Below are 23,576 nucleotides of genomic sequence, written 5' to 3'. Positions count from 1 at the left end.
TATTGAAATGTTACCTCCAACAAGCCTTCCCTGACCCCCTGGCAGGAAACTGTCCCTCTGATTATTCTTGCAAGCAGCGCCTTCGGTAAACCCCTGACCTCTGATTCCTGGTGTGTCAGACTGGGCGCTCCATGAGGGGAGGGCCCAGTGGTCTGAGACCTGTCCCCAGATTTGGCCAGGCCTGGGGAGACACGGGGGAATGGAACTGGTGTGACAGCCCACACTTCTGTCCCCCTCCTCTACACTCTGTGCCACAATAGTGACCTCCCCCCCACCTCTACTTGTTAAAGCCATCTGCAGCCTCCTGCCCCCCACAGGCTGGACCCTCTGGGCAGGGGCAGGGAGGGGAGGGGCCTGCCAGGACCCCCAGCCAGCCATCTGTTAGGGAAAAAAGAGGACAGGGAAGTGTCATGCTCTTGAGCACAGAAGGAAGGGGCCACATCAGCAACACCCTTGTCAGTAAGGGAGACAAGGGAGAAGAGATGCAGGAGCGGCCGGGGCAGCCGTGGGCGGAGGCTTCCAGCCGGTGTGTCCAACCTCGGGGTCCTCCCGCACCCCGAGGCTTCCAGCCCAAGGCCCAGGGGTTTGCCTCCGTGTCCAGACGACCCGAAGCACCAGTTAGGGGCGGTGGGCAGCTAGGTGTGGGGAGGAGAGGAGCTCGAAACAGGTCTCCTCCGAGGAAGCGTGTGGGATCTGTGAATTGCAGATCCTCCAAAATGGAGAAGCTCCTGCTTCGGGGGAGACCGGAGACCTCGAGGGGCCCCAGCCTCGCCTTCCGCGGGACGCCCAGGACCCCCAGGTCGGCGCTGGCGCCGCGGGTGCCGGCGGCCGGAGGCGCGGTCGGGGAGGCCAGCGCGGCCGGGGCGGGGCGAGGCGGGCGGAGGCGGCGCCTAGAAAAGGCGGCGCGGGCCGGTGCGGGCGGCGGGCGGCGGGGCAGGGCCGGCGGGAGCGCGGCCAGGCGAGGCCGGGGCGCGGCAGCGCGGGCCGCGGGGCGCCAGGCCTGAGCCGGGCGCGCAGGAGGAGCCCGAGGAGCCGCGGCCCGCGCCCCGCGCCCCGGACATGGTGGGCCACCTGCATCTGCGGGGCATGGAGGGCAGCCCGAGGGAGCAGAGCCGCGAGGGCCTGCTGGACAGCCCCGACTCCGGGCTGCCCCCCAGCCCCAGCCCCAGCCCGCCTTTCTACTCGCTGGCGCCCGGCATCCTCGACGCCCGCGCGGGGGGCGCCTCCTCCGAGCCCCCCGGAGCCAGCGAGGCCGGAGCGGTAAGGACGCGCCCTCGCGCCGGGTGGGCCAGGGGGCGGGACCGGCTTCCTCCCTCCCGAGCGCGGTGCCCGGCCGCTGCCCAGCGCCGCAGGTGGGGACAGGGGCCCGGGTGGGGTGATCCAGCCTGACCCCAGACCTGCTCCCTCGCGGGCCTCCTTCCAACGTCAGGGGAAAGGGTCCCGAAGTTGGCTGCCTGGGATGCGCTCAGCGGGACGCCCAGGAGGCAGGACGTCTCTGCCCCTGCCTGGGCTGCCTGTGGACCGGGCAGTGCCAGCGCGAACCTTTTTTTCTAACCAAACCCAGACAGAAACCCTCCTTCCCGGGAGGCTGAGGTGTTGACGTGGAGCTGGGGCCGCCGGGGGAAGGCTGGAGCCCCAGGTCGGCAGGCCCAGGTCCTGCTCCTGCCAGACCCAGCTTAGCTTCCCGCTGCACCGGTAGGAACCCAGCTTGGCGGCTGGACCCAGACTGGATTGCTGGGACAGTGCGGGCAGAGCAGGCACCAGCACAATTTGAGGAAATGGCCAGCCAAAGGGAGGGGAGGTTGCTGCCAGTCCAGAGCTCAGGGGTGCCATCTGTCACCCCCAACCTCTGTTCGGCAGGGTGGGTAATAGCACCGCTCCGCTCTGCTGGCCTGGGATGCTGACCTGGTACCCCACCAGGCCTCTCCCTGCCTCTCCCTGGCAGCAGGCACTTCACTGGCCTCTCTTGCTCTTTCGCTGAGTGGCCCCCAAGGGGGGTCTTTAAAGTAGACCCAGCCCCCGGCCCACTCCCAGGCATCCTGGTTGCACTGATGTAGGGCACAGCTCCCACAGTGGGATTTTAAAAATCCCTCCGGTGATTTCAATGTGCGGCACCATTTGGGAACCAGAGTCGTGCAGTGAACTTGAACTTTGTTCTGTCTTTGGGGGGCTGGGGTAGAAGGGGCACTGGGGATCTCCAGGAATTGATGAAGGGATGAGGCTCTTTGCAGGGAGCTTGGTCTTGCTGTCCCGTGGGCCACTGTTCCGCAGTCCCGCTTCAGCCTTGGCATGTCACTCAGCGGGGACTTGGGCTGCACGTGTGGGGATAAGTCCCTGTGGTGTCTTCCATGGGGAGGGGACAGAGGTGGGCCTTCTCCTTGATGCCTGGTGTGACCCAGGCACCCTCTCCCCAGGGCCTTCCTGCTCCCTCTGCCTTCCAGGCCCAGCCCGTGGCGACCACAAGAATGGCCGGGCTTGCTTGCCTGGCCGTTCTGTTGGATTCTATTTTTTCCTTTTCTTGCTAAACCAGATGCCAGGTGTAGAGCAGCGCTGCCCTGGTCTTTTGGCTGCAAATTAAAGCCTGGGGCCCCTTCTGTACCAGTAATGAACCCTAGCAATTGGGCAGCCCTTGCTCCAGGCCAGGTGCTGTCCCCAACCCTGGATCTGCATCATCTCCGGAACCTTCTCAGCATTCCTGGGAGTGGACTCACTCCTTTTGTTCTAGTTTTTCCAGAGGGGACCCTGAGGCACAGAGAAAGTGAGAAACTTGCAGAACTTCAAAGAAGGCTGTGCTGGGCTGGAGCCACCCGGGAGCCTGACTCCAGGGTCCACCCCTGAGCTGAGGTCCCCCTGCCTTTTCACGGTGTAGCTAATTAATTACCTCTTAAAATTTCTCAATAGAAAGACAAATGCGCCTACAGGTTTGAGAAGTTGCATTTAATAAAAAGAGAGGAAGTGGTTGCCATGGGCAACCCCCTCAGCCTCGGGGCTCCCCGGCAGATGTGGCCCCACCCACCACCCTGTGCCCAACCACGGGGCCCCCACCTCTTGGTCACTGGAGTTGCCGATCGGGTGCTCAGTAGCACCTCGCTCGCTGGTGGCTCCCAGACCCTCCCAGGCGCAGATGTGGGCAGACTATCTGCTGCTGGGTTCCCCTTGAGGAGGAAGGCACCTAGACCGCCCTGTGTCCCAGTCGACTGTCCCAGGTGCCCAGGGAGGAGGTGGTGAGCCAGCCAGGTTCCTCTGCATCTCCTCGGCCCTGTGTCACTCCACACAGGGCTGATATCGGTTACTGGTGGGCACTGCCTGCCTGATCCAAGTTGGTGACCCACACCCTGGCCAGGGGAGCTGCTGTCCTGTCCTCCAGCCCTGGCCACTAAAGTCCTCAGCAGCTGGTCCACTGCTTCATGGTGCTGGACGCGCCTGTTAAAGTTGACCGAGCTTCACTTCATCAGTTTCCCCACTCTGTTCATTTGTTTGTTTTAAGGTACCAGGGACTGACCCAGGGGCACCTGACCACCGAGCCACACCCCTGACCTTTATATATTTTATTTAGAGACAGGGTCTTACTGAGTTGCTTAGGGCCTGGATAAGTTGCTGAGGCTGGCTTTGAACTTACGATCCTCCTGCCTCAGCCTCCTGAGCCCCTGGGATTATAGGCATGTCTACCTTGCCCTGCCCTTACTTTGTTTTGATAAGCTGGACTTGCCCTCTGGACAGTCCCCTGCTGATCCAGAGCTTCCAGATTGTCCCCAGGACATAGATGGCATTAGGGACCAGGCTGGGGATAAGGGGGCTCCTTCCCTTGTAGACTACATTTTCCTGCTCATGCTGGGAGCACAGATGGGCACCTTCCTGATGACTCCCAAACCAGAGACCTGGGGCTGGTCCTGTGTCCCACCAGTTACCTACTGAGCACCTCAGTGAGCCCTGCAAGGCTCGGGGACATGGCAGTGCACAGGCATTCAAGGTCCCTGCCCTCGGGAACTGGCCTTCTACGAGGGGTCAGATGGAGTGACTTGCATCTCTGTGACAGAAACTGGGTCAGGTGCCACAGTTTTGGCAGGCGGCCAGGGCAGGGACACTTGACTAAACTCCACAGTGGGTTGGGACAGGACTGGAGTGCGTCTCAGTGCAGGACAATGGCCAGGAGGCCGGGCGGCTGGAGCTGAGCTCCAGGGGGTGGGAGACCCCTCCAGGTTGAGCCGAGGCTGAAATCAACCCCCCCCGCGGGTCATTTTGTGTGGTGACTGTTCTCTTTTAAAAGTATCAGCAGCCCCCACCCCTGGGGGGTGCTGGTGCAGGGCACCTGGGGCTGAGCACTGCGTGCCCAGGACGAAGAGCTGGGCCCGGGGTGTCTGCCAGCTGTGTTTGGATCACTGATGTCCAGCCAGCCAGGCAAGGGGCACAGCACCCACAGACAGGCGCTGGAATCCCAGACGGAGTGAGCGTCCCTGTCCTCCCCCACTGCTGCGACCTGCCTGCAGAGCTGCGGGCGCCAGGCTGGCTGAGGAGCCGGGAGGACCGTGGGGCCGATGCCCATCTCCCCACGTCCACGCCCTGTCTTACCGTCCTCGGGGAGACTGCAGGTGGCGCTTGGGATCTGGCCTTGAGCTCTCTGGGGTGCACAGCTCCCCCGAGGTAGCCAAGCACTGACACACCCTGGAGGTGACAGGTGAGCTTCGACCCCCTCTCCGACTCGGAGGCGACAGTCCTTTCACCTTGGGTTCCTCCAGCTGCTGGTGGCCTGGTGTCACCGGGTGCTCCTGTGCACACGGCGTTCTTTCCCAACCCTCTCTCCTCAGGGGTGCACTGAGGGTTCCCCAGAGGACGAGGCGCTGGCTGTCCCCGTCCCTGCCATAGAGAGCGACCTGTGGGTCAGACTAGGGGGAAAGCCGCGGGGCTGGCGCCCTCCCCACCCTTGAAGATCTCTCAGCTGGTGGCCTGACTGTCACACTCGGGACCCCTGGGTCCCTTCATTCATCCGTTTGTGGCCTGCGATGGCCAGGCCAGGCATGACAGGAGAGGCTAAGGGAACGGGGAGTCAGGGCTGGGGTGGGAGGTCAGAGGTGCCAGTGAGCTCTGCCTCCCTGTGACCAAGAGGCCTGACCAGGACAGCACAGAGGAGGAAACGTTGATCCGGGCTCACGGTGTCGGAGGCTCTGTCCGTGGTGGACGGCTCCACTGCCGTGGCCTGGGTGAGGCAGGACATCGTGGTGGGGGTGGGGGGAGCAGCTCAGGACGTGGCACCAGGAAGCAGGGAGAGCTGCGCTCACCAGGGACAGAACATGAGTTCCACAGGCACCTGCAGTGACCCCTTCCTCCAGCCACACCCTGCCTGCCCACAGGTACTGCCCAGGTAGCCGTACCAGAGGGACACCCACGGATTAGGTTGAGGCTCCCACCCCCGGTCATGTCACCTCTGAACATTCTTGCCCTGTCTCACAACGAGCCTTGGGGGGTCACCTCACATCTAAACCAAAACAGATGGCCCATGAGTGGACAAATGAACACAGATGGGAAGACAGATAAAGGGAAGGATGGGTGGATAGATGGGTGAGTAGATGAATGGACAGATGGAATGGACAGATTAACAGGTGAATGGATGAATGGACAGATGGGTGGGTGGATGGATGGACAGGTGGATGGACAGATGGATAGGTGGATGGATGGGTGGATGGATGGACGAGTGGATAGGTGGATGGATGGATGGATGGATGGATGGATGGGCGAGTGGATTGGTGGGTGGATAGGTGGGTGGATGGGTGGGTGGATGGATGGATGGGTGGGTGGGTAGGTGGATGGATGGATGGATGGATGGATGGACAGGTGGATAGGTGGATGGATGGATGGATGGATGGATGGATGGATGGATGACGAACGGATGGATGGGTGGGTGGATGGATGGATGGATGGATGGATGGGTGGGTGGATGGACGGGTGGATAGGTGGGTGGATGGATGGACGGGTGGATGGGAAGACTAAGAAGACAGGAATCAGTCCGCCCCATGGCCCCAGTAGGCCCACAGGGGGGTCCCTGGCCAGCGCAGGTGTCGGAGCCTGCTCGGGGAAGAGAACCAGGTGTATTGGACCCAGGTGGGAGGAGCCGTTTGCAGGAAGGGACACTGTGAAGACGGAGGGGAGGAGAATGGACACTGACGCCTCCTTTCAGCCCGTCTGCTTCTTCCCCGGGGAACTGGCATCCTTTAGGTAGTCAGCCACGTCCCTGACCATCCAGCTCCCTGCAGCAGGCTCTCCTGTCTGAAGCTCGGTTTTATTGGTGGCTTTACTGTGAAAAGAAGACCGACAGGTCACACTCTGAGGGTGCCCTGGGATGAGGATATGGGCAGGAGCCACTGTCATGGGAACGATGTTGCTGACAGGGCCTGCCCTGACTCTCCGGGCAGGTGTGGTCAGTCCTCCCGGCCTCCTGGCTGGGGGCGACCCCTGAGCCAGCGACACCGTCTGGGCCATATCTGAACCGCAGGGTGCTGAGGTGCCACGGGGCCCCTTGGTGGCAGCAGATGACGCGCACTTTCTTTGGTGCGAGAAGCGGGCTGTGGTCTTGCAGCCGCCCGGCCACTCCCTTACCTCTGGCAATGGCCATGCTCTGAGTCTTCCGGGAGACTCTGCCCAAGCCCTTTGACCCAGAAGGTGACCCTGGGGCCCTGGGCTGGTGGCCCACCTCTGGCCGGCAGACCCTGCGGGTGCCCATCCCGCTGCCACAGGCTGCTGTCACAGAGTGCCCCATGCTCATGGCTCCAGAGGCCACCAGGTCTGACTCGGGTGGCAGGGCCAGGCTCCCGAGGGCTATAACGGAGCAGGTGTCCCACGCATGTCCTGGTTCCTGGTGGCCACTGGCCATCCTTGGCCTGTAGATGCACCAAGCCTATCTCTGCCGCCTCCACACGGCCCTCTTCCCTCTGTGTGTCCTTCGGCCAATTTCACCCTGAGCCAATGACCAGTGACGCTGGCCACTGGCTGAGGGCCACTCTAACCCAGGATGCCCTCATCAGACCTCAGTCCCCTCTTCTCAGACTGTTTCCCAAGGTCACTTCTGCAGGGGCTCAGGACCGGACGTACCTTTGTGGGGGTCAGAAAGGAGTGGGCCCTGGGGACATGGCTGTCCCTCTGGCCTGCCTGTCCTGGGGAGCGAGCCCTTCCTGGTGTCAGAGCCTGGGGACTTGAGCTCCATATCCCCTGAGGCCTCGAGGCTCTCCGGGTGCAGCATGGTCCTCTGGGCCTCCTGGACTCCTCACGGCCCCCAGTGGCTGCCCGAGGTGCCATGGGAGGGAGAGGAGAAGACCCGACCTCAGGCCCAGGATCTGTCCACAGCCAAAGCCCTACAAAGGGGGGACAGGGACTTGTGGTGCTTCAGTAGCCCTCCCTTGCTTCCTTTTCCTTGTGGGGACAGGTCAAGGCCAACTATAGCTCTGCACATGAGCCCTCGGTCCCAAAATACCTTCTGTAGCCGGGCACACGCCTGTCATCCCAGTGGCTCGGGAGGCTGAGGCAGGAGGATCGTGAATTCAAAGCCAGCCTCAGCCAAGGTGAGGCTCTAAGCAACTCAGTGAGACCCTGTCTCTAAATAAAATTCAAGAAATAGGGCTGGGCCATGCGGCTCAGGGGTTACCCCACCCCCCAAAAGAAATACCTTCCACACATGCCAAGCATGTCACAGTTGATCCCTGTAGCCACGAAGCCATGCTGCCTGAGCAAGGCCACTCGAGCCCTTGCCGAGGCTGCATGTGGCTTGGGTGAGGCCAGGACCTCTGGCGGGGCAGGGCTGTCATTTTGTGGCCTGGTTATGTCCCCTGCTGGCTGTGGCCCGTGGCCTGGGCCCGGCGGCCAGGCTGAACCTCCACAGCCCTGTGTGTGCTTGGACTCCTAGCCACCTGCGCTCTTGTCCTGGGCTGCGGGAGGGCACCTAAGTCACCAGGCCAGGGCACTGGCCCTCAGCCGTGTCCCTGGGGCCCGCTCCCTTTCTGACCTCCCTGGGGCCCCACACTCTCCTGGTGCCCAGGGGGAGGGCAGGCCTGGCTGGCCCAGCCTGGAGCAGGCAGCTGAGACCAGGGTCTGAGCCAGCTGCAGGGGTCCCTTCAGGGGACAGTGGGGGTGGAGGCAGGAAGGTGGCACTGGGGGAGGGGAGAGGGGCCAGCATCTGGCTGCCGGCCATTTGTTCCTCCATGTCCCTGCACCCGGTGTTGCCCTGGGACGCAGACCCACGAGGGAGCTGGCCAGTCTGGGCCCCATGCCTCTCGCACAGCCCCCCGTGGGTCCTCACGATGGCACTGCCTCCCGTCATGAATGACCAAGCCCCACTCGGTGGGTGACAGCCAAGGAGCTCAGCAGATTCTCTTCAGGACAGAATAACCTGGCTGGGGACAGGCGCCTGGGCAGGGGCTGGGCTGGGCCTGTCCAGGAGCTTTGGTGCCGCAGCCAGGGAGCAGGGCCCAGCAGGCAGCCCGGGGGTGCGTCCCCACCCTGTGTGGGCCCAACTCCGTGCTCCAAGGGACCGTGACCATTCCCGAGGGGTGTCCCGTTCCAGGGTGGCTGGCTGTCCTGCTGGGGCCTCGGCGTGCCTTCCTGGTCCACTCTGCCCACTGGCCGGGTGGGTCCAGGGGCCCAGCTGATGGGCCACTCAGCGCAAACTCCCCCGAGGCCTCGTGTCTGCCCTTCTCCTCTTGGGGACGGTCCCTGGAGTCCTGAGCGAGGACTTCGGGAGCCGTCTGGCCAGCCGGGCCTCCAGCCTGCGCCCGATTTTCACAGGCTTCTCGTATCTTGATGGCAGCCTCCGGTGTGGGCAGGTCCCAGATGTTTTTCCAGCGGGGCCCCTTGGAAGGTGGCGCCCAGAGCTCGGCCCCGGGCCCAGCCTGTGAATCGAGCCTTGTCTGCCGGCCTGGCAGCGGGTGGGGGAGACCTGGCCGGCGGGAGGTGGCTGTCCTCACCCAGCCTGCTGCAGCCGCACCAGAGGCACCAGAGGCTTGGGAACGGCCAGTCGCGGCTGACCATGGTGTGACCGTCTGTGGGGGAATCTGCAGCGAGGCCCAGGGAGCCGCGGCTCCGCCTGCACCTCCAACGCCTCTGAACCCCGTTCTCGCCCCACGCCAGCCTGGCCCCTGCCCCTCTCCTGGGGCCACGTGGGGCCACTCCCTCTTGCAGGAGGACAGCCCTGGGAGGTGCTGTTCTTTTGGCCACCACATAGGCCCCAGCACGCAGCAGGTACCCAGCGAGCACCTGGTGTTTGTGCCATGCCCCGCAGCGGGGAGGGTATGGCTCCCACCTTATAGCCGTGGCTTGGCCCTGACTTACGGGAGCTGTGGTGACCCGTCGGCCTCTACAGCCCTGGGGTGGACACCAGTCAGGAAGGCAGAAGCCTGGAGGAACAGGGTGCCCATGGCCTGGTGTCCCCTCTTCATGCAGGGATGGTGTCTTGTCTTCACCCCTGTGCTGGACACTGCCCGTGTGGTGTTGCTTCATTCTCTGATGGGGGCAAGTTGGTCATTCACCCTCTGTCTGCTTCGTCACTTGGAGTCTTCTCTGGCAGAAAACCTGGGTAGCCCTCTCATTGGTCACACGTGGGCCACAGGCCATGGCTAAAGCTAACCTGGTCCTGGAGAAGACACAGGCTCTTTCTGGGAGAGGTGGATGCTGGGTAGGCAAAACCAGAGAGTCACTGCCCAAGACTTCCCACTGGTCTCCTGTGCCTGTCTCAGTGCTGGGGGCTCCCCTGTGTCTTCCCCGGCAGATGAAGCCCAGACACCTATTCAGTGGGGTCCCTACCCCTCTGGAGCCTGCTGCAGCCTCAGGTGGTACCAGGGACACTTGGTCTCCGAGGAACACTGTTCTCGGTCCTCATAGGGTGTCACCCACAGGGCGCCCAAGAGTTGTTCCCGTCCTGCAGGCCTCTGAGCCTGGTACTGGGGCTTGCTGGGGCCTGGGTGGCAGTGGGAACATTACTGTGTCCCCTTTCCTGAGATGTCCAGGAATGGGGTGCAGGCTGAAGGGTGGGTCCAGGTGGGTGTGCTGGGGCAGAGGGACACTGGGGTGACTTCTCAACAGAGCCCACAATGCAGCTTCCAGACCAAGCCAGGGCTGGAAGGGGTCGGGTGGCCAGACTGTGCCCAGCAGGGAGCTGAGGTCCAGCCACAGGGCTGTGGGGCCCTTGCCCATGAACCTTCCGCAGCCCTCTGCCCCCCTGCAGAACCCCCCGGCCCCCGAGATGAGGCCCCGGATGCTGCCGGTGTTCTTTGGGGAGAGCATCAAGGTGGACCCGGAGCCCACGCATGAAATCTGGTGAGTGGGTCACAGCCCAGTGGGGCAGAGGTGCTGGCCCTGGCTGGGGTGGGGTGGGTCCAGGCCAGCCTGGGGTTTTGCAGGCCCCTCTCTCTGGGTGCTGCCCCCTGCCCATGGCCCCTCCTGGAGCCTGTGCTTCTGGCTCAATTCCAAGACGTCTAGAAGGGCAACTGGGGCGGGGGTCAGTCACTGAGGCTGTCACTCCTCTGGGGGCCCCAGGGGACCTTCTGGGACATCTTTGATAAACTCATTGGAAGTTGTGCGAACACCTCGCCTCCCGCCCCCCTGCTCAGCAGGCCCCAGATTGGGTGTCTTCCTGCCTCCCTTCTTCCAGAGGCATGAGAGAGGGCAGGTCCCACCTTGCCCTGTGACCCTATTCAGGGACACTCCCCCATCCTGTGACCCTATTCAGGGACAGTCCCCCATGACAGCAGCTTTGTTGTCAAAACCAGTAAGTCCAGTGTCCTCGAATTCTATCCTCAGCCCCAATCACGCTGGTTCATGCCAGTCCAGGATCCACGCAGGCTCCTGTGAGGCGTTGGGTCGTCCCCTCCTGGGGCAGCCCCTCGGCCTGCCTGTGACCTCCTCCTGACCTCGGCCTCGCCGGTCCAGGGGTCCTTGGGTGGGGGACACAGGGCCGGCTCACGCCTCCCTCCCGCCCCCAGCTGCAGCTCTGAGGTCCAGTTCTCCTCCGAGAGGCGCTTCCGCGACAAAGTGTTCTACGCGCCGGTGCCCACGGTCACGGCCTACAGCGAGACCATCGTGGCGGCGCCCAACTGCACGTGGCGCAGCTACCGCAGCCAGCTGACCCTGGAGCCGCGCCCGCGCGCCCTGCGCTTCCGCAGCACCACCATCATCTTCCCCAAGCGCGCGCGCAGCTCCTTCCGCACCACCCTGCGCTGCAGCCTGGGCCGCGCGCGCCGCTCCTTCACCGCCAGCGTGCAGCTGCGGCTCTGCGCCCCGCCGGCGCCCTAGGCCGCCCGCAGCCCGCGCCCAGCCCTCGACGCCGGCCGCCAGCCGAGCAGGAGCACGTGGCGGCGCTCCAGGGAGGGAGGGGCCACCTGGCTGTCCTTGCGGGGCATAAAGGTGTCCCCGGCCGCGCAGACGCCGCTCTGGGGCTGTGTGAGGGCACAGCGGTGCCACCCACGCCCGCCCCGCCCCTAGATAGGGCGCTTTCAAACATGGGCCTCTCAGTGGTACAGCCCACGCGGCCAGTGGCCCTGAGACCAGACCAGCCCAGCACCAGCTCTGGAGGCCATTGAGCGGGAGATAGAACTGAGTCCAGCGCTAAGGCCCAGGCTGGTGCTGGTTCCCTGGGGCGGGGCGTCCTGGAATGTGCCTTGAGCCGCTGCCATCCAGGGTCCTGTGGCCGCCAGTGTGGACAGTCCAGGGCCCTGCCTGCCAAGGAGGCCTTTAGCCTCCATACCCTGAGCCTCACTGCAGGGAGGCCCCAGCCAGCACCTGCGGCACCACCGTCGCCCTCAGCGCTGGGACTTTGGGACCTCAAAGCCATCTGCCAGGTGCCAGGGGGAGGCTTCAAGCTCCTGGGAACGTCCTGAGCCCTACCCAAGGCCAGTCTGGACTCCAGGCTCTGAGCGTTGCTGTCTGCTTAAGGAGAAACGCGGGGCCATGTCCATTCCTGCCAAGGCTCCAGCTGACCACGTGATTCTGAAAGCCAGGAGCCCAGCCATGCGTGCTCTGCTCCCGCTCCCTGGGACACCTCAGGTGGCATGGGGCCACGCCTGGGCCACTGAACCCACACCCCAGAGGCCCCTGCTGTGGTCACAGAGATGTCCCCCTGAACCTTCCTCCCCAGATCTGAAGGCACCCAGTAGGTGGGCGGCTGGCTGCCTGCTGCTCCCCTGGGAACCCCCAGGAGCAGAGGGGAAGGGCCTCTGGGGCTGCAGCCCACCCCCCAGGAGCCAGGAGGGGCACCCGGAGGCGAAGCCAAGCAACCGATGTATTTTTATATATCTATGCAGACAGCAAGTCCCAAGGTACCTCCCTGATTGACAGGTAACTTAAGAAGTCAATTGATTATTAATAAAACGTGCAAACCCCAAGGGGCTTCCTCTACTGTGTCTGAGACCCTCCGGCAGGCACCGCTGGGGTAGGGAAGGGGAAGCCAGGTGTCCCTGGGTCAAATCTCCCCTGGCCCCACCCAGTTTCTCGGGGACCCTACTCCTGGGGGACAGGAAGCAAGTTCACCCCTATCCTGCTGACAGCCAGCCTCAGTGTCACCCCCACCAGAGGGCTGACCAACAGACGCAGAGGCCAGGTCCCTCCCGGGCGGGCAGCCTAGGAGTCCTTTATTTTTGCAGTGCTGGCAGCTGACCCCTGGGCCGAGTCGCAAGAGCTCTGGCATACAGCTGCGCTGTGTCTGGGATAGGCTGTCCTCCGTTGCACGTCCAGGAGTCCCATGTCCAGGAGTCCCATGTCCACGGCTCCTGGGAGCTTCACCCCAGCCCTCCCACTGGGTTGGTTAAATGCATAAGAAGCAGGTGGCATTTTTGGAAAACCAGAAAATGACCTCTCTGAGCAACAGCTGGCCCTTTCTTAGAAACTGGGTCCCCCAACTTGGCCGGTATCTGGTCACCTGGTCTCCAAACCGTCCCCACCTGAGCCTCACCTGAGCCTATCCCACACAGGGTTGCCTTGTCTCAACCCATCTCTCCCCAAGACTGCCACCCCCGGGAGGGCATCCTGACTGCACCCAGCAGGCCCTGGGGCCTGGAGGCCTGTCCACTCCCACACCAGGCCTTCTCCTGCAGAGCCCCATGCCTTTCCTGTAGTCACCTGCTCAGACGGGGAGGCAGAGGCCAGGTCCCAGGTGAGGGTCTAGCTCCAACCTTGGGCACCACACCCACCGTCATAGAGGGGGCTCCAGACAACCCTCCAGCCCCGCTCCAGACCTGGGGTTCCCTACCGTCCATGTGGGGCAGGAATCTCATTTCTGCCAACTTCCCAATGTCCTAGAATATGGTGACATTTGCCCACAGCTGTCCTCTATGAAGCACTAATTTTCTGTTGTTTGGAGGTTGCAAGAGGTTTGGAGCAAAATACAGGGTCAGGAGGGGAAGAGATGAGCTCCACTCCACCCCCGGGGGTTCTGCCTGGTGTGATGGGCACAGCCTGCCCTGTGCTGAGAGGACGTGAGGGGGGCGATGAGTTCAAGGACATAATGCCCTATTGGGTTTTGAAGCGTGCCTAGGAGTTTTCCTGGGAGACGAAGGTGAGGGGAACTGCATAAGTCTGCATTTTAAAGATGGAGGGAGGAAGAGTCCACAGGGGTTGTGGAATGGCCTCCCGCTGGATGCAGCTGGGAGATAGCCGTCAACCAGGTGGCACCAGATCACTCCTCATCCTGCCCATACACCCTGTGGTGGGTTGGGCCACCGTCCTTCAGAGAAGGCAGATGGAGATGCCCTGTGGCTGGCCTCTGGTCTGTCCCCACACAGCTCTGACTGCAGCCGAGGGAGGTGCCATGGGGTCCCGGAGGCACCACAATGAGGGAGGGGCCAACCCCTGGCAGCTGGTGTGGCCAGCTGGGCCTGACCCATCTGGACCCCTGCAGGGGGCTGGTGTGTGCGGAGGAAGAGGGACAGGGAGCCCACACTGCCACCTGCCTGCCACCTTGGTACTATAGCTGGGGAGCAGGCTGATCCCCGTCAGGAGGCGTTGGGATCCTCTCTCTGCAAAAGAGAAATAAAGCCCTTGAGGTGGACGCCACACCTGGAGGCCAGGCCTGCATGGGCCTGAGGCCCTCAGGTCCCCACCACAGCGGTGGCCGAACCTGGGCCCGGCATTGAAGGCTGGGGTTGACAACAGAGGCTGGGCAGGGGTGACGATTTCTCTCTTCAGGGGACCTAGGCTCTCCTCTGTGGTCCCCCAAGGCCCTGCGAGGGTTGGTCTCTGTGGGGCCAAATGGGAGGCTGGAGTCAGGAACTGGCACAGGCACGGCCGTCCTCCCCGGGGAGCCTCGGAAGCGGCTCTCCAGCTGCATGACCCCTGACCCAGGCCAGACATGGTGGCCCTGCTAACCAGCCACCGGGCCAGGTGGGCCTCCTTCTGGGGACAGGGGGCCATCTGTCCCCAAGTGGGCTGAGGGCAATGGCTGGCTGGGTGCCATGACCTGGGACTCCCGTGCTGGGCAGGAGGAGCAGAGCCACCCCTTGGCGGACACTGCCGGGGTGCTCATCCTCTCAGCCCGCCCTGGGCTTCCCTGGCTGTCCTCTGCCCACGTGCCTGGTCAGTCCCGGGGCAGGGTGGCTGGGCAGGGCTCCACGGAGGCCAAAGGAAAGAGCAAGAGGTGGGCAGAAGCCAGGCTAGGCCGAGGAAGATCGGCGCTGGGGCTGGTTCAGGCTGAATCTGCAAAGGTGGGCAGCTGTGGACCAGGAGCTGGCGGCTGCCCCCCTCCGCCCGGGGTTGGAAGTGAGTGTGGGGAAGGCTGCCCACTCCTTAGCACCAATGCAGCGGGCAGGCGTGACAAGAAGACCTAAGGACCAACAGCCATAGGGGACCTGTCACCACAGCTGACCAAGGTGTGGATGCTGGGCACCTCCTCCAGGGGTCACCCCGGTGTAAACACTTGACACCTCTGCCGTGGGCAAGTGCCATGCGCCTTCACCACGTGACTGCACCTGATGTGACTTTTCAATGCCCCGAGGATGACACCCTTCCCTTGCCTTTCTCGTGGCAAAGGGTGAGTCAAAGGGGATACTCCTAGTGTCCCTTGGCCCCAGTTGCACACCCTCCTGGCTGCCCCGTCCAAAGCAGAGAAGACACTTCTGTATCGAGTATGATTCGCTTTTTAATTAGAACAACGTGTGTAAATGACATAAGGCCACCACCATGCGCAGATGGTGGCCACAGAACACGCATCAAACTCGTTCTGCCCAAGGAAGGGAGGGATGGAGGGCGTGGCGGCTGTGAGCCGGCGGCCACCCCGGGTCCCGTGGACGAGGGGTCACCGGTGGTCGGCCTGCACGCTCCCCAATGTAAGCGGAGATCGAAAGCACAGCAGCATAATACTGGGTGAGTCCTTCCTCGCATAAAACATCTGAATTAATTCATCGAAGGTATCAAAAATATACCCTGTAAACCAACACGTCGCCCCGCCCCCCCCGCGGGCGAGAGGGCCACATCCAGGTCCTGTGGTTGTGCTGCCCCAGGCTGCGCCCAGCCCTCTCGTCCTCCGCCTGGTCTGACGTGGTTCCCAGCAGTCTTGTGGGGCAGCCTATGGGGACTGACAGAGCGCTGCAGGCTGGACAGTGCCCGTCCGTCTGTCCCGAGCGCTAAGCAGGATGGGGGCGGGGGCTAGCTCAGTTTAGACTTTGGTTCCAAATGGAGAAAGGGGAGGCAGTGGCATGGAGGCGCCTGGTCATCCTCTTTCGGGTCCCTGGTCACCCCGGCTGCGTGCTTGTGGTCACCATGCGCTCACTGTGTCCCCTCCCCGGCCTGCTGCCCTCCCCTCCCCTCCCGAGCACCAGGTGAACGTGCCCTGAGTACGGTCACTGTGCAGGGCCAGCCGGGGTGGGGGGTCTTAGTTAAGGCTTTAGACAGGCAGGATGCCAGCTCCGGGTGGACAGACGGACGGACAGACGGACGCGTGGGCAGACTCGGGGCTCCTTCCTTGGTGGGGTGCGTCGCAGCCACCTGTCTGCCTCCTGGGCCGTCCTGCTACGGGCGGGGACCTGCACCGTGCCCACCGGCTCACTCGCTGTCGGAGAGCGTCTCGTACTGCGAGCACAGGAGCGGCTTGGGCTCCTCCTCCCAGGCGTGGTGGGGGCCGGCGAGGGGCCCACTGCCCGCAGGGAAGCCGGGCGGAGGCGGGGAAGCCATGGCACCCGCCTGCAGCCGCACGAACAGGGGGTTGTAGGGGAAAGGCGTGGAACCTGCGGCAAAGACAGGCAGCTGCTCAGGAGGCCCGGCCACTGCCCCTGGACTAGGCCTTCCACTGTCTGCCCTCGGCTCCACACTCCTGACCCCCAGGCCTCTACCTCGGTTACCTGGATGGCAGCAGTGACTTGTGCCCCATGGTCTGCTCCCCTGAGGCCCGGGACCCCTCCGGCATCCCCAGACCACCCATTCCCTACTCAAGGCCTGCGGCGCTCCCCTGTGGCCACAGAGGGATGTCCAGCTCCACTGCGGCCTGCCAAGCCCGGTGCCACACCTGCTCCCACAGCCTGGTCTGTGGCTTCCCTGGCAGCCCCAGTTACACTGGGTCCTAGCCTGTGCCCGTCAGCCGCCAGGACACAGCTGGCCAGGCCTGCACCGTGCTCAGTGGCCCTCCCTCCCCAGGCCCCATGCCCACCTGCGGATGAGGGCCGGTCCTCCCACACACGGTTGGTGAGTGGCGTCCTGCGGTTGCAATCTCCCTCTGAGTGCACCGAGGAGACAGAAGGTGGTCGGTCACCGGACGCCAGGCCCGGGGCAGGGGACTTGGCTTTTCGACTGCTGGGTCTGCCAGAGACCTTGGCTTTCCCACCACCACCTACAAGGGGACAAAGTGGGAAGGGTTGTGTTGGACACTGGAGATGACACATGCTGCAGAGGGTGGGGGTGACATCCTGCCCAGGGGAAGCCACCTGCTTCTGGGTCCTCAGAGGAGAGGCCAGGAGCACGATGACTCCCTGCCTCCAGGAGGCCAAGGTCGACCAGATGGCCAGACCCAGTATGGGCCTGCAACTTGGGGATCAGTCTCCACTGAGTCCAGGCTGCTGGCCCCTCAGGCTGCCCTGCACCTCCCCACACCCTGGGGCTAGAACTCTGGGCAGGAAGCCTCCGCTGGACCCTGAACATTGCCCAGAATGGCACTGGGGCTGGGTGGGCTGCAGGCCTCTGCCAAGAAGCCGGACCCTGAGGCCAGGCCTGACCCTAAGAGTCCAGAACCTCCTGGAGCCTCAGTGTCCAGGACACTGAGCCCAAAGTCCCTGCTCGGCTCCCTGCTGAGAAAGGCAGGTCCTAACAGGGCAGGGAGCTGGCCTTCAGGCTCTTGGGCACGATAGGAATGTGGGTTTCCCTTCAGCCCCAGGGCCATCAGGCCACATGCAGGGGACCTGGCTGCTGACCCCACTGTCCACGCAGCACAGGTAGGTCCTCCCTGCAGCCTGGTCTCCCCAGGGAGACGCAAGCTGGGCGCGGGCACAGGCAGAGGCCCAGCGGGGGCGGGGGCAGCCGTGGGCAGCAGTGAGCGTCCGAGAAGCAGCAGGCCCGGGCCTCGTGGGCACTGGGTGCCGCAACCCCAGGTGCCAGCCCAGCTGCAGATCAGCAAATTCCAGAGACATCAAATGCGCACAAAATAGTCACAAGCTCCAAAGCTCAAGGGGAGGGGGGGGCTCAGAGGATTAACGACACAGGGACGGGACAGAGGGGCGGGGGGCCTGCAGACCTGGCGAGGCGAGCGTGTGGTCGCTCCGTCCGTCAACAGCGGTTATGGGCATAGCGGCAGCGGGCAGGCTGGCACTGGCATTCAGAGGGTTAAAAGCATTGGCGCCGAGTGGCGGGGGCTCTTCCCACTGATCATATTTACCCATGAGTGCCTTTCTAATAATGGCCTCCAGCCCCATGTTGGTGCTGGCGTGCTCCTGCACGGCCGGACTTCTAGAGGTCATAAGGCCTGGGGGAGACAGACAGACGCACACAGAGGGCGGCCACACACGGGGCGGCCGGGGAGAGACACGTGAGCACATTTCTGCAAAGCAACGCCCTCCACCTCCCGCTCCTCCTGCAGGGTGAGGTTGCCTCCAGCGCCTGGGCAGGCCGGACTGGCAGGGCAGACGGCCCTCGGCCTCGGCTAGCTGGGCTGCTTTGCTGTGACTCCCAGTGGCCCTAAGAGGAAAGGTGGGACTGGGAAGGGTGGGGCCGCGGGGACACTGGTGGAGCCAGAGCCGGAGGACAGAGGACGGGGTGGGGCGGGGAGACCCTGCCTGGGGTCTAGGTGGTGGGACTGAAGGGACCTAGGGAGGGAAGTGACTGGTTGTCCTCCCTGTGCCCTTCCCCTGAGAGGCCTGGGGCCCGCTGTCCCTGCTGATGCCCCCAGCTGGGCCTGACTCTGCCCGCTCCCCTCTCCCCACCCAGAGCCAAAGAAAGAAGGGCAAAGACGGGCGCGAGGAGAGGGGGCGCGAGGTGAGGGGTCATAGCCATGCAGTTATGTGCGTGCGGGGACAGGGTGGAGCTGGGGACAACTGCGGACGGCCTGGCCACCCCACTGGCACAGCCCCCCATGGGACACAATGGCCATCAACACATGGGCCCCAGCGCGCCGGCCACGGAGGCCCTCTGTGTGGTCCCGCTGGGCCTCCTCTCGAGCCACAGGCCTCCCCCTCCCTCATCCACACGTCCACCTGGGCCTCTCCGTCCACCTGGGGCCTCTCTGCAGCCCCCTGCAGGCACCTCTGTCCTCGGCATTTTGCTTCCAAAAATTTCCGAGGAACCCCCAGCGCAGGACAGGTGGGGCTTCGGCTGCCCTTCACTGGTCTTAAACTAGCTCACAGCTTCCTGAGGTTGGAGCCAAAGGGCCACTTTTAAAGCCCCTGCTCCTGGGGCAGCAGATGGCTGTTCACTTCCCTGTCTTTCCCTGGGTTCAAGGGCGCTGGCCGCTGGGACCCCTTGCAGCTGCTGGGCCTCCAGGTCAGAGCCAGGGCCCAGTGCAGCCAGTCAGGCCATCTGCCAAGGTGAAGCCTGGGCCCAGGGACCAGGGCCTGGGGAAAGTTGGTTTTGTGGACTAAACTGCTTTTAAGAAACAACAACAAAAAAATAATGATAAGAATGTTTTTAAAACCCTGGTACAGTCTGCACTGTCGGCTCCGATGCTCCACACCTACGGGCCCCGCTACACCCCACCAACGGCCATGTCTAACCATCTGCTGCTGCAACCCTTGTCCTCTCGTGCCTGGGGCATGAGTCTCTAGCAGGGGCAGATGGACACTGTCCCGGGGACCATCCTCTGGAGGCCCCAATGAGCCCCTGGTAACATCCAACACTGTCCTCTGCTCACCACAGTCTAGGGCTCTAGGCCACCAAGAAGGTCAGCACAGCTCCCCTGCCCTCCAGGAGGGTGATACCAGGCAAATGCAGGAACCAACCCCACAGACCCCAGCTCCTCAGCCGGCAGGGGGTCACCCCAGTCTGCCCTAGGCTCAGCCACTGCTCAGAGGTACTTCACCAAAGCCCCACCCCTCTGCCTTCCACAGAGACAACTGCGGATGGCCCAGCCACCCTGCTGGCATGGCCCCCAGTGTGACTTGGACAGGGCCCCACTAGAGGCTAGGGGTGGGGAAGAGTCTATCCAACAAAATATCATAGGAGTCTTAAATTTCAGTGTAAAAACACATGTGAGCTTCAACCCAGCAATTCATACGTGTGCATTTGATTTGGCAAAAGTCCATCCATCGTCCCCCGCCCCACCCCTGCTTGATTTCGTGAGTAAACTGGAGGCTCGAGCCATGGAAAGTGCCCACCAAGACCCCAGGGCTTCGCTCCTTGCCTGGGCCCACACCTGGTCCGGGCGCTGCAGCCTCCACCAGAGAAACCCATCTCCAGGCAGCGCCCACTGAGCTCACGGGACCGTGACCTTGAACTCCAAAGACACCTCATTGCAGCCATAGCTCGAGTGCCTGCCGTGGGACTCTGGACCTCACGGCAGGGGGGGGGACAGGGAAGAGGGCCACCCCTGAACTAGGAAAGGCTCTTGGTCCCCGTGCAGCAGCTGGGGTGGAGGTTGGGTGGGGAGGTGGGCAGCCAGCGGCCAGCGCAGGGTGTGTTACCTGCTCCAGTGATGGCGGGCATATTGAAGATCTCTGTCCCAGGCTGGCCGATGTCTGCAGTGGGACAACAAGGTGGGTGAGGCTGGCTACTCGCAGTCCTGGAGATGGCCACCCACACCTGTCCCCTGCCTGCGTGGTCTGGCAATACCCTGGGACCATGCTCCTCAGACAGGCTGCAGGTCTGGGGTAGCAGTGACACCCTGCACTCCCAGCGAGCACCCTGGGGCTGGGCTGGGGCCCCAGGACACCACATTGCCAGCCAGATCTGGAGGGACTGGCCTCGGCGAGGGTTGGTTTCCTCTCTAGCCCCAGAAGGGGAGAGGCCCCAGCCGGGCATCTGCAGAGGGGGCTTTGAGGTCCTCTGCACTAAGTGCGGGAGTCCCATAGCACTCAAGGGGGCACTGCCACCCAGCCCCTGTGGGTGGAACCAGCCCCGGTGCCCCGCACCACTCCTGCCACCGCATCTGTGCTGCTGGGCGCCTGCGGAAGGACCTGCGGACAGGACTTCCCAGGGTCCTTGAAGGGGGGCCCCAGGAGGGGTCAGCAGTGCTGGGCTTGGCCTCACTGGGGCCCACTACAGGGCGGCCCGGCTGCCTTACTGTATTCCGGCTCGTTCCGGTTGTGCGTGCTCAGCTTCTTGTTGATCTCCTGCTTCTTGGACTTGACCATGGCCGAGTTGCTCTCGGTCAGCTTGCTGAAGAAGGCCGGCGGCTGGCTGGTGTTGCCTGGGGACTTGGAGCCCGTCCTGCAGCAAGGGTCAGACACCCATCAGCGGCCTGCCTGAGGACATGGCTCGCTCCCCCTTGCTGGAGGCCCACTGCAGAGGGGCTGCCTGAACCTCTGTCTGGCGCCCCCTGACTGGCCCACCACACTTAGCCCACCTTCCAGGTCCTCAACAGGGCGAGCGACACGGGCCTGGTCTGAGCTGAGACCCCAGCTCAGGGCACAGGAACTACCACCCTAGTCCCCCAGTGAGGGCACACACCCCACCCCCCAGGTTTATGGCATTTGCTTGGCAGGCCTGAGGTCACTCAGCCTAGCCTGCTGACCCCCACTGGCAGGGACCAGCATAGGACAATGGCGGGGGAGGGGCCAAGTCATAATCTCTGAGGGGCCCTGTGCTGCCAGGGTACCTGGGCTCTGCCGGCTCCCCATCCCGATACAGCAGGGGGTACACGGCACTCCGGGGGTGCCCTGACTCTGACATGCCCTCTGGTGGGGACACAGGTTCAATGCCATCCTCGGTGCCCAGGACTGACGTCTTGCTTGGCTCTGGAGACCTGGGTGAAGGGAGGGTCCCAGCTATAGTTAGCACATTCCTAAAGTGACACCCCTGCCCTCAGTCTCCACTCTGGCAGCCGGGATGCGCTTCCCGCGAGTGGCCCAGGCAGCAGAGTCCATCACCAGCCACCTCTGCTCCTGAGCCACACAGAGCAGGTCCTGGGCTGGATCTGGCCGCAGGCCAATGTGTCTTGACCTCTCCTCTGACCCTGGTGGCACCCACACCCTGCTCCCCAGAGACACCTGCTATCTGCCTCACTTGCAAGGCACGCCCCACTGGGGGCCACCCGCCACCACGGAGACCCGGAGCCCTCGGTGGGAGTGTGCACAGGCCTGTGGTCACACGCGTGTGCTGGGGGCAGGTCCCAGGAGCCAGTGACCACTTCCCCAGGCCTCGTCTCCTCACCTGTCAAGGGGCGCGATGTCCCTGCGCCCAGGGGTAAAGGGAGGCTCCCAGTCCCCCCACGCAGTAGACCGCTGGCCAGGTGCCCACAGCCCTCACCCTGTGCTCACCTCTTGCCCCCTTCGCTGTGGGGGGAGCCGCGGGCCGGGGCGCCGTGGTCCGGGGGTGGGAGGTAGAGATCACTGGGTGGGCGGCGCAGGTCCAGGACGGGGCAGCTGGCTCCCGGGAAGGAGTAGAGGGGGGCGGGCAGGGGTGCGCTGAGCTGCTGCGGGTGGTGCCGGGTGTAGTCCTGCGTGATCACCTCCTGCAGGTGGGGCAGGGGTTAGGAGGCCCTCCACCAGCCCCTCCGGATGTGCCAGGGGCTGGCTGTGCTCAGTGCTCAGCTTCCTGGGGCTCTGGACCTGCCCCACTGCCTCGGGCCTCCATGCCCTGTGCGCCAGGAAGCGGGCTTGGTCAGAGGTCTCCAACCAGTGCCCCCGGGTGGGTTGGCCTCAGCTGTCCAGCAACATGCGAAAGCCTAAGGACCTGTGCAGGGTCTTGGCACTTCTGGAGAAGTGGCCACGGGAGTGGCTGGTGTGGGCACTGCCTCTGGGATCTCGCCCCGTTGGCCACCCCACCAGGACTGAAGGGCCATGTGACCTCCCCCTCCCTGGGCCTGGTTCCCACCCCAGGTGCAGAGGGCAGAGTACAGGTAGTTACACTGATGTGCTGTGCCAAGGTGACCACCCGCTGGTGACCTTTGACCCCAGGGGCAGTCTGGAGCAATGGGCTGGATGCAGGCTGGCTTTCAGGCAGCGGCCGCAGGTGTGGGAGGTGGGTAGCCTCAGGGCCGAGCTTCGTGGGGCCTGTGGGCAGAGTCCAGTCAGCCAGGGGCGGGGGCACCTGGGGCCAGCTGAGGGACAGGCCAGGGCTGTTCCTGTCTTGTGGGTGGGACCCACCTGGCTGCTTGTGCCGCAGCTCGGCCTCCAGGTGGCTCTTGTCCAGCTCCTCCAGGTGCTTGGGGAGCCCCTTGTCATGGGTCAGGCTGGGCGAACTCACTGGGCTGACGGGCTCCACCCCATCGGGGCTGTACCCACCGTGGTACCCTGCAGGAGGCAGCTGGACTCAGGTGCAGGCTGCTGACTGGGGTTCAAGGGGAGAAGCTGACCCCCGGCTGGCTGGGCCCCTGGGGTCAAGGGGAGGGGGCATGGGGCTGGGTGGAGGCCCGAGACAGGGACCTGGGGTCGAGGGAGATAACCCCCCACTTGGGGGATCTACAGGGACCAGTGGACACAAAAACAGACCAAAGTAAGAGCCAAACAGCAGATGCGGGGGGGGGGGGGGGGGGGGGGCGGGGGAGGGAAGGTCAGACTCAAGGCAAGACAGAGGGGACGGGGCAGGAGCGTGGGGCGGAGCATGGGACAAACAGGCAGTTGGAGCAACGCCCGGCCCAGGAGCCCTGCCTGGGCCCAGAGGCAGCAGAGAGGCTGCCTGTGGAGGCGCCCCGGCCTCTGGGCACTCGGGGCTGGGCACGGGCTTTCCCGGGCCCCTTCACGACCGGGCAGGACACAGAGCTGGGGTTCCTGACCCTCCTGGACAGTGTGGCCCCCTCCCCTCCCCAGAATCTCCCTCCTGGGCTTCCTCCCAATCCAGCTGAGCCCACGCACGGCACCAGGCCGAAGCCCCTGGCCTCCCTCCCTGCTCCCCAGATGAGGGCGTGAGCGGGGAGATGCAGGCACGGCCCCGGTGCAAACCACAGGTGCATCCACCAAAGGGAAAGCGAAAATCCAAAAAAATATATAAACAAATAAAAATAAAAATAATAAAAAATCATGATAAAACAATGTGCG

General features: G+C 63.8%; 2 protein-coding genes across 19 annotated transcripts in view; one reads left to right on the top strand and one right to left on the bottom strand.

The window, feature by feature from the left end:
- Nucleotides 1-936: 936 nt before the first annotated feature.
- On the top strand, nucleotides 937-12,221 carry Rflna (refilin A). Of its 2 annotated transcripts, none has more exons than XM_027921322.2 (3): nucleotides 937-1,260; nucleotides 10,205-10,296; nucleotides 10,962-12,221. In XM_027921322.2, exons 1-3 carry the CDS (start codon nucleotides 1,060-1,062, stop codon nucleotides 11,269-11,271), a joined length of 603 nt encoding a protein of 200 aa, XP_027777123.2. In that variant the 5' UTR covers nucleotides 937-1,059; the 3' UTR covers nucleotides 11,272-12,221. The 2 variants fall into 2 exon arrangements, with proteins under 2 accessions (XP_027777123.2, XP_027777122.2); XM_027921321.2 differs by having other exon boundaries at nucleotides 10,187-10,296.
- A 2,860-nt stretch (nucleotides 12,222-15,081) lies between these two features.
- Nucleotides 15,082-23,576, bottom strand: part of Ncor2 (nuclear receptor corepressor 2) — a 143,036-nt gene continuing 134,541 nt past the window's right edge. For 12 of the 17 annotated variants that reach the window (XM_071616038.1, XM_071616047.1, XM_071616044.1 and 9 more), the window contains 9 exons: nucleotides 22,686-22,832; nucleotides 22,447-22,592; nucleotides 21,858-22,051; nucleotides 21,197-21,343; nucleotides 20,663-20,808; nucleotides 20,064-20,117; nucleotides 17,687-17,914; nucleotides 16,610-16,789; nucleotides 15,082-16,190 (listed from right to left, as the gene is read on the bottom strand). In XM_071616038.1, coding sequence (XP_071472139.1) covers nucleotides 16,009-16,190; nucleotides 16,610-16,789; nucleotides 17,687-17,914; nucleotides 20,064-20,117; nucleotides 20,663-20,808; nucleotides 21,197-21,343; nucleotides 21,858-22,051; nucleotides 22,447-22,592; nucleotides 22,686-22,832 — 1,424 coding nt within the window. In that variant the 3' untranslated portion in view covers nucleotides 15,082-16,008. The remainder of the gene's footprint in view (nucleotides 16,191-16,609; nucleotides 16,790-17,686; nucleotides 17,915-20,063; nucleotides 20,118-20,662; nucleotides 20,809-21,196; nucleotides 21,344-21,857; nucleotides 22,052-22,446; nucleotides 22,593-22,685; nucleotides 22,833-23,576) is intronic. The other 5 variants (XM_071616062.1, XM_071616066.1, XM_071616076.1 and 2 more) reach the window with 2 other exon arrangements.

This window comes from Marmota flaviventris, chromosome 1 (assembly GCF_047511675.1).
Source record: "Marmota flaviventris isolate mMarFla1 chromosome 1, mMarFla1.hap1, whole genome shotgun sequence".
NCBI lineage: Eukaryota > Metazoa > Chordata > Mammalia > Rodentia > Sciuridae > Marmota > Marmota flaviventris.
This window is presented reverse-complemented; position numbering and strand designations above follow the sequence as displayed.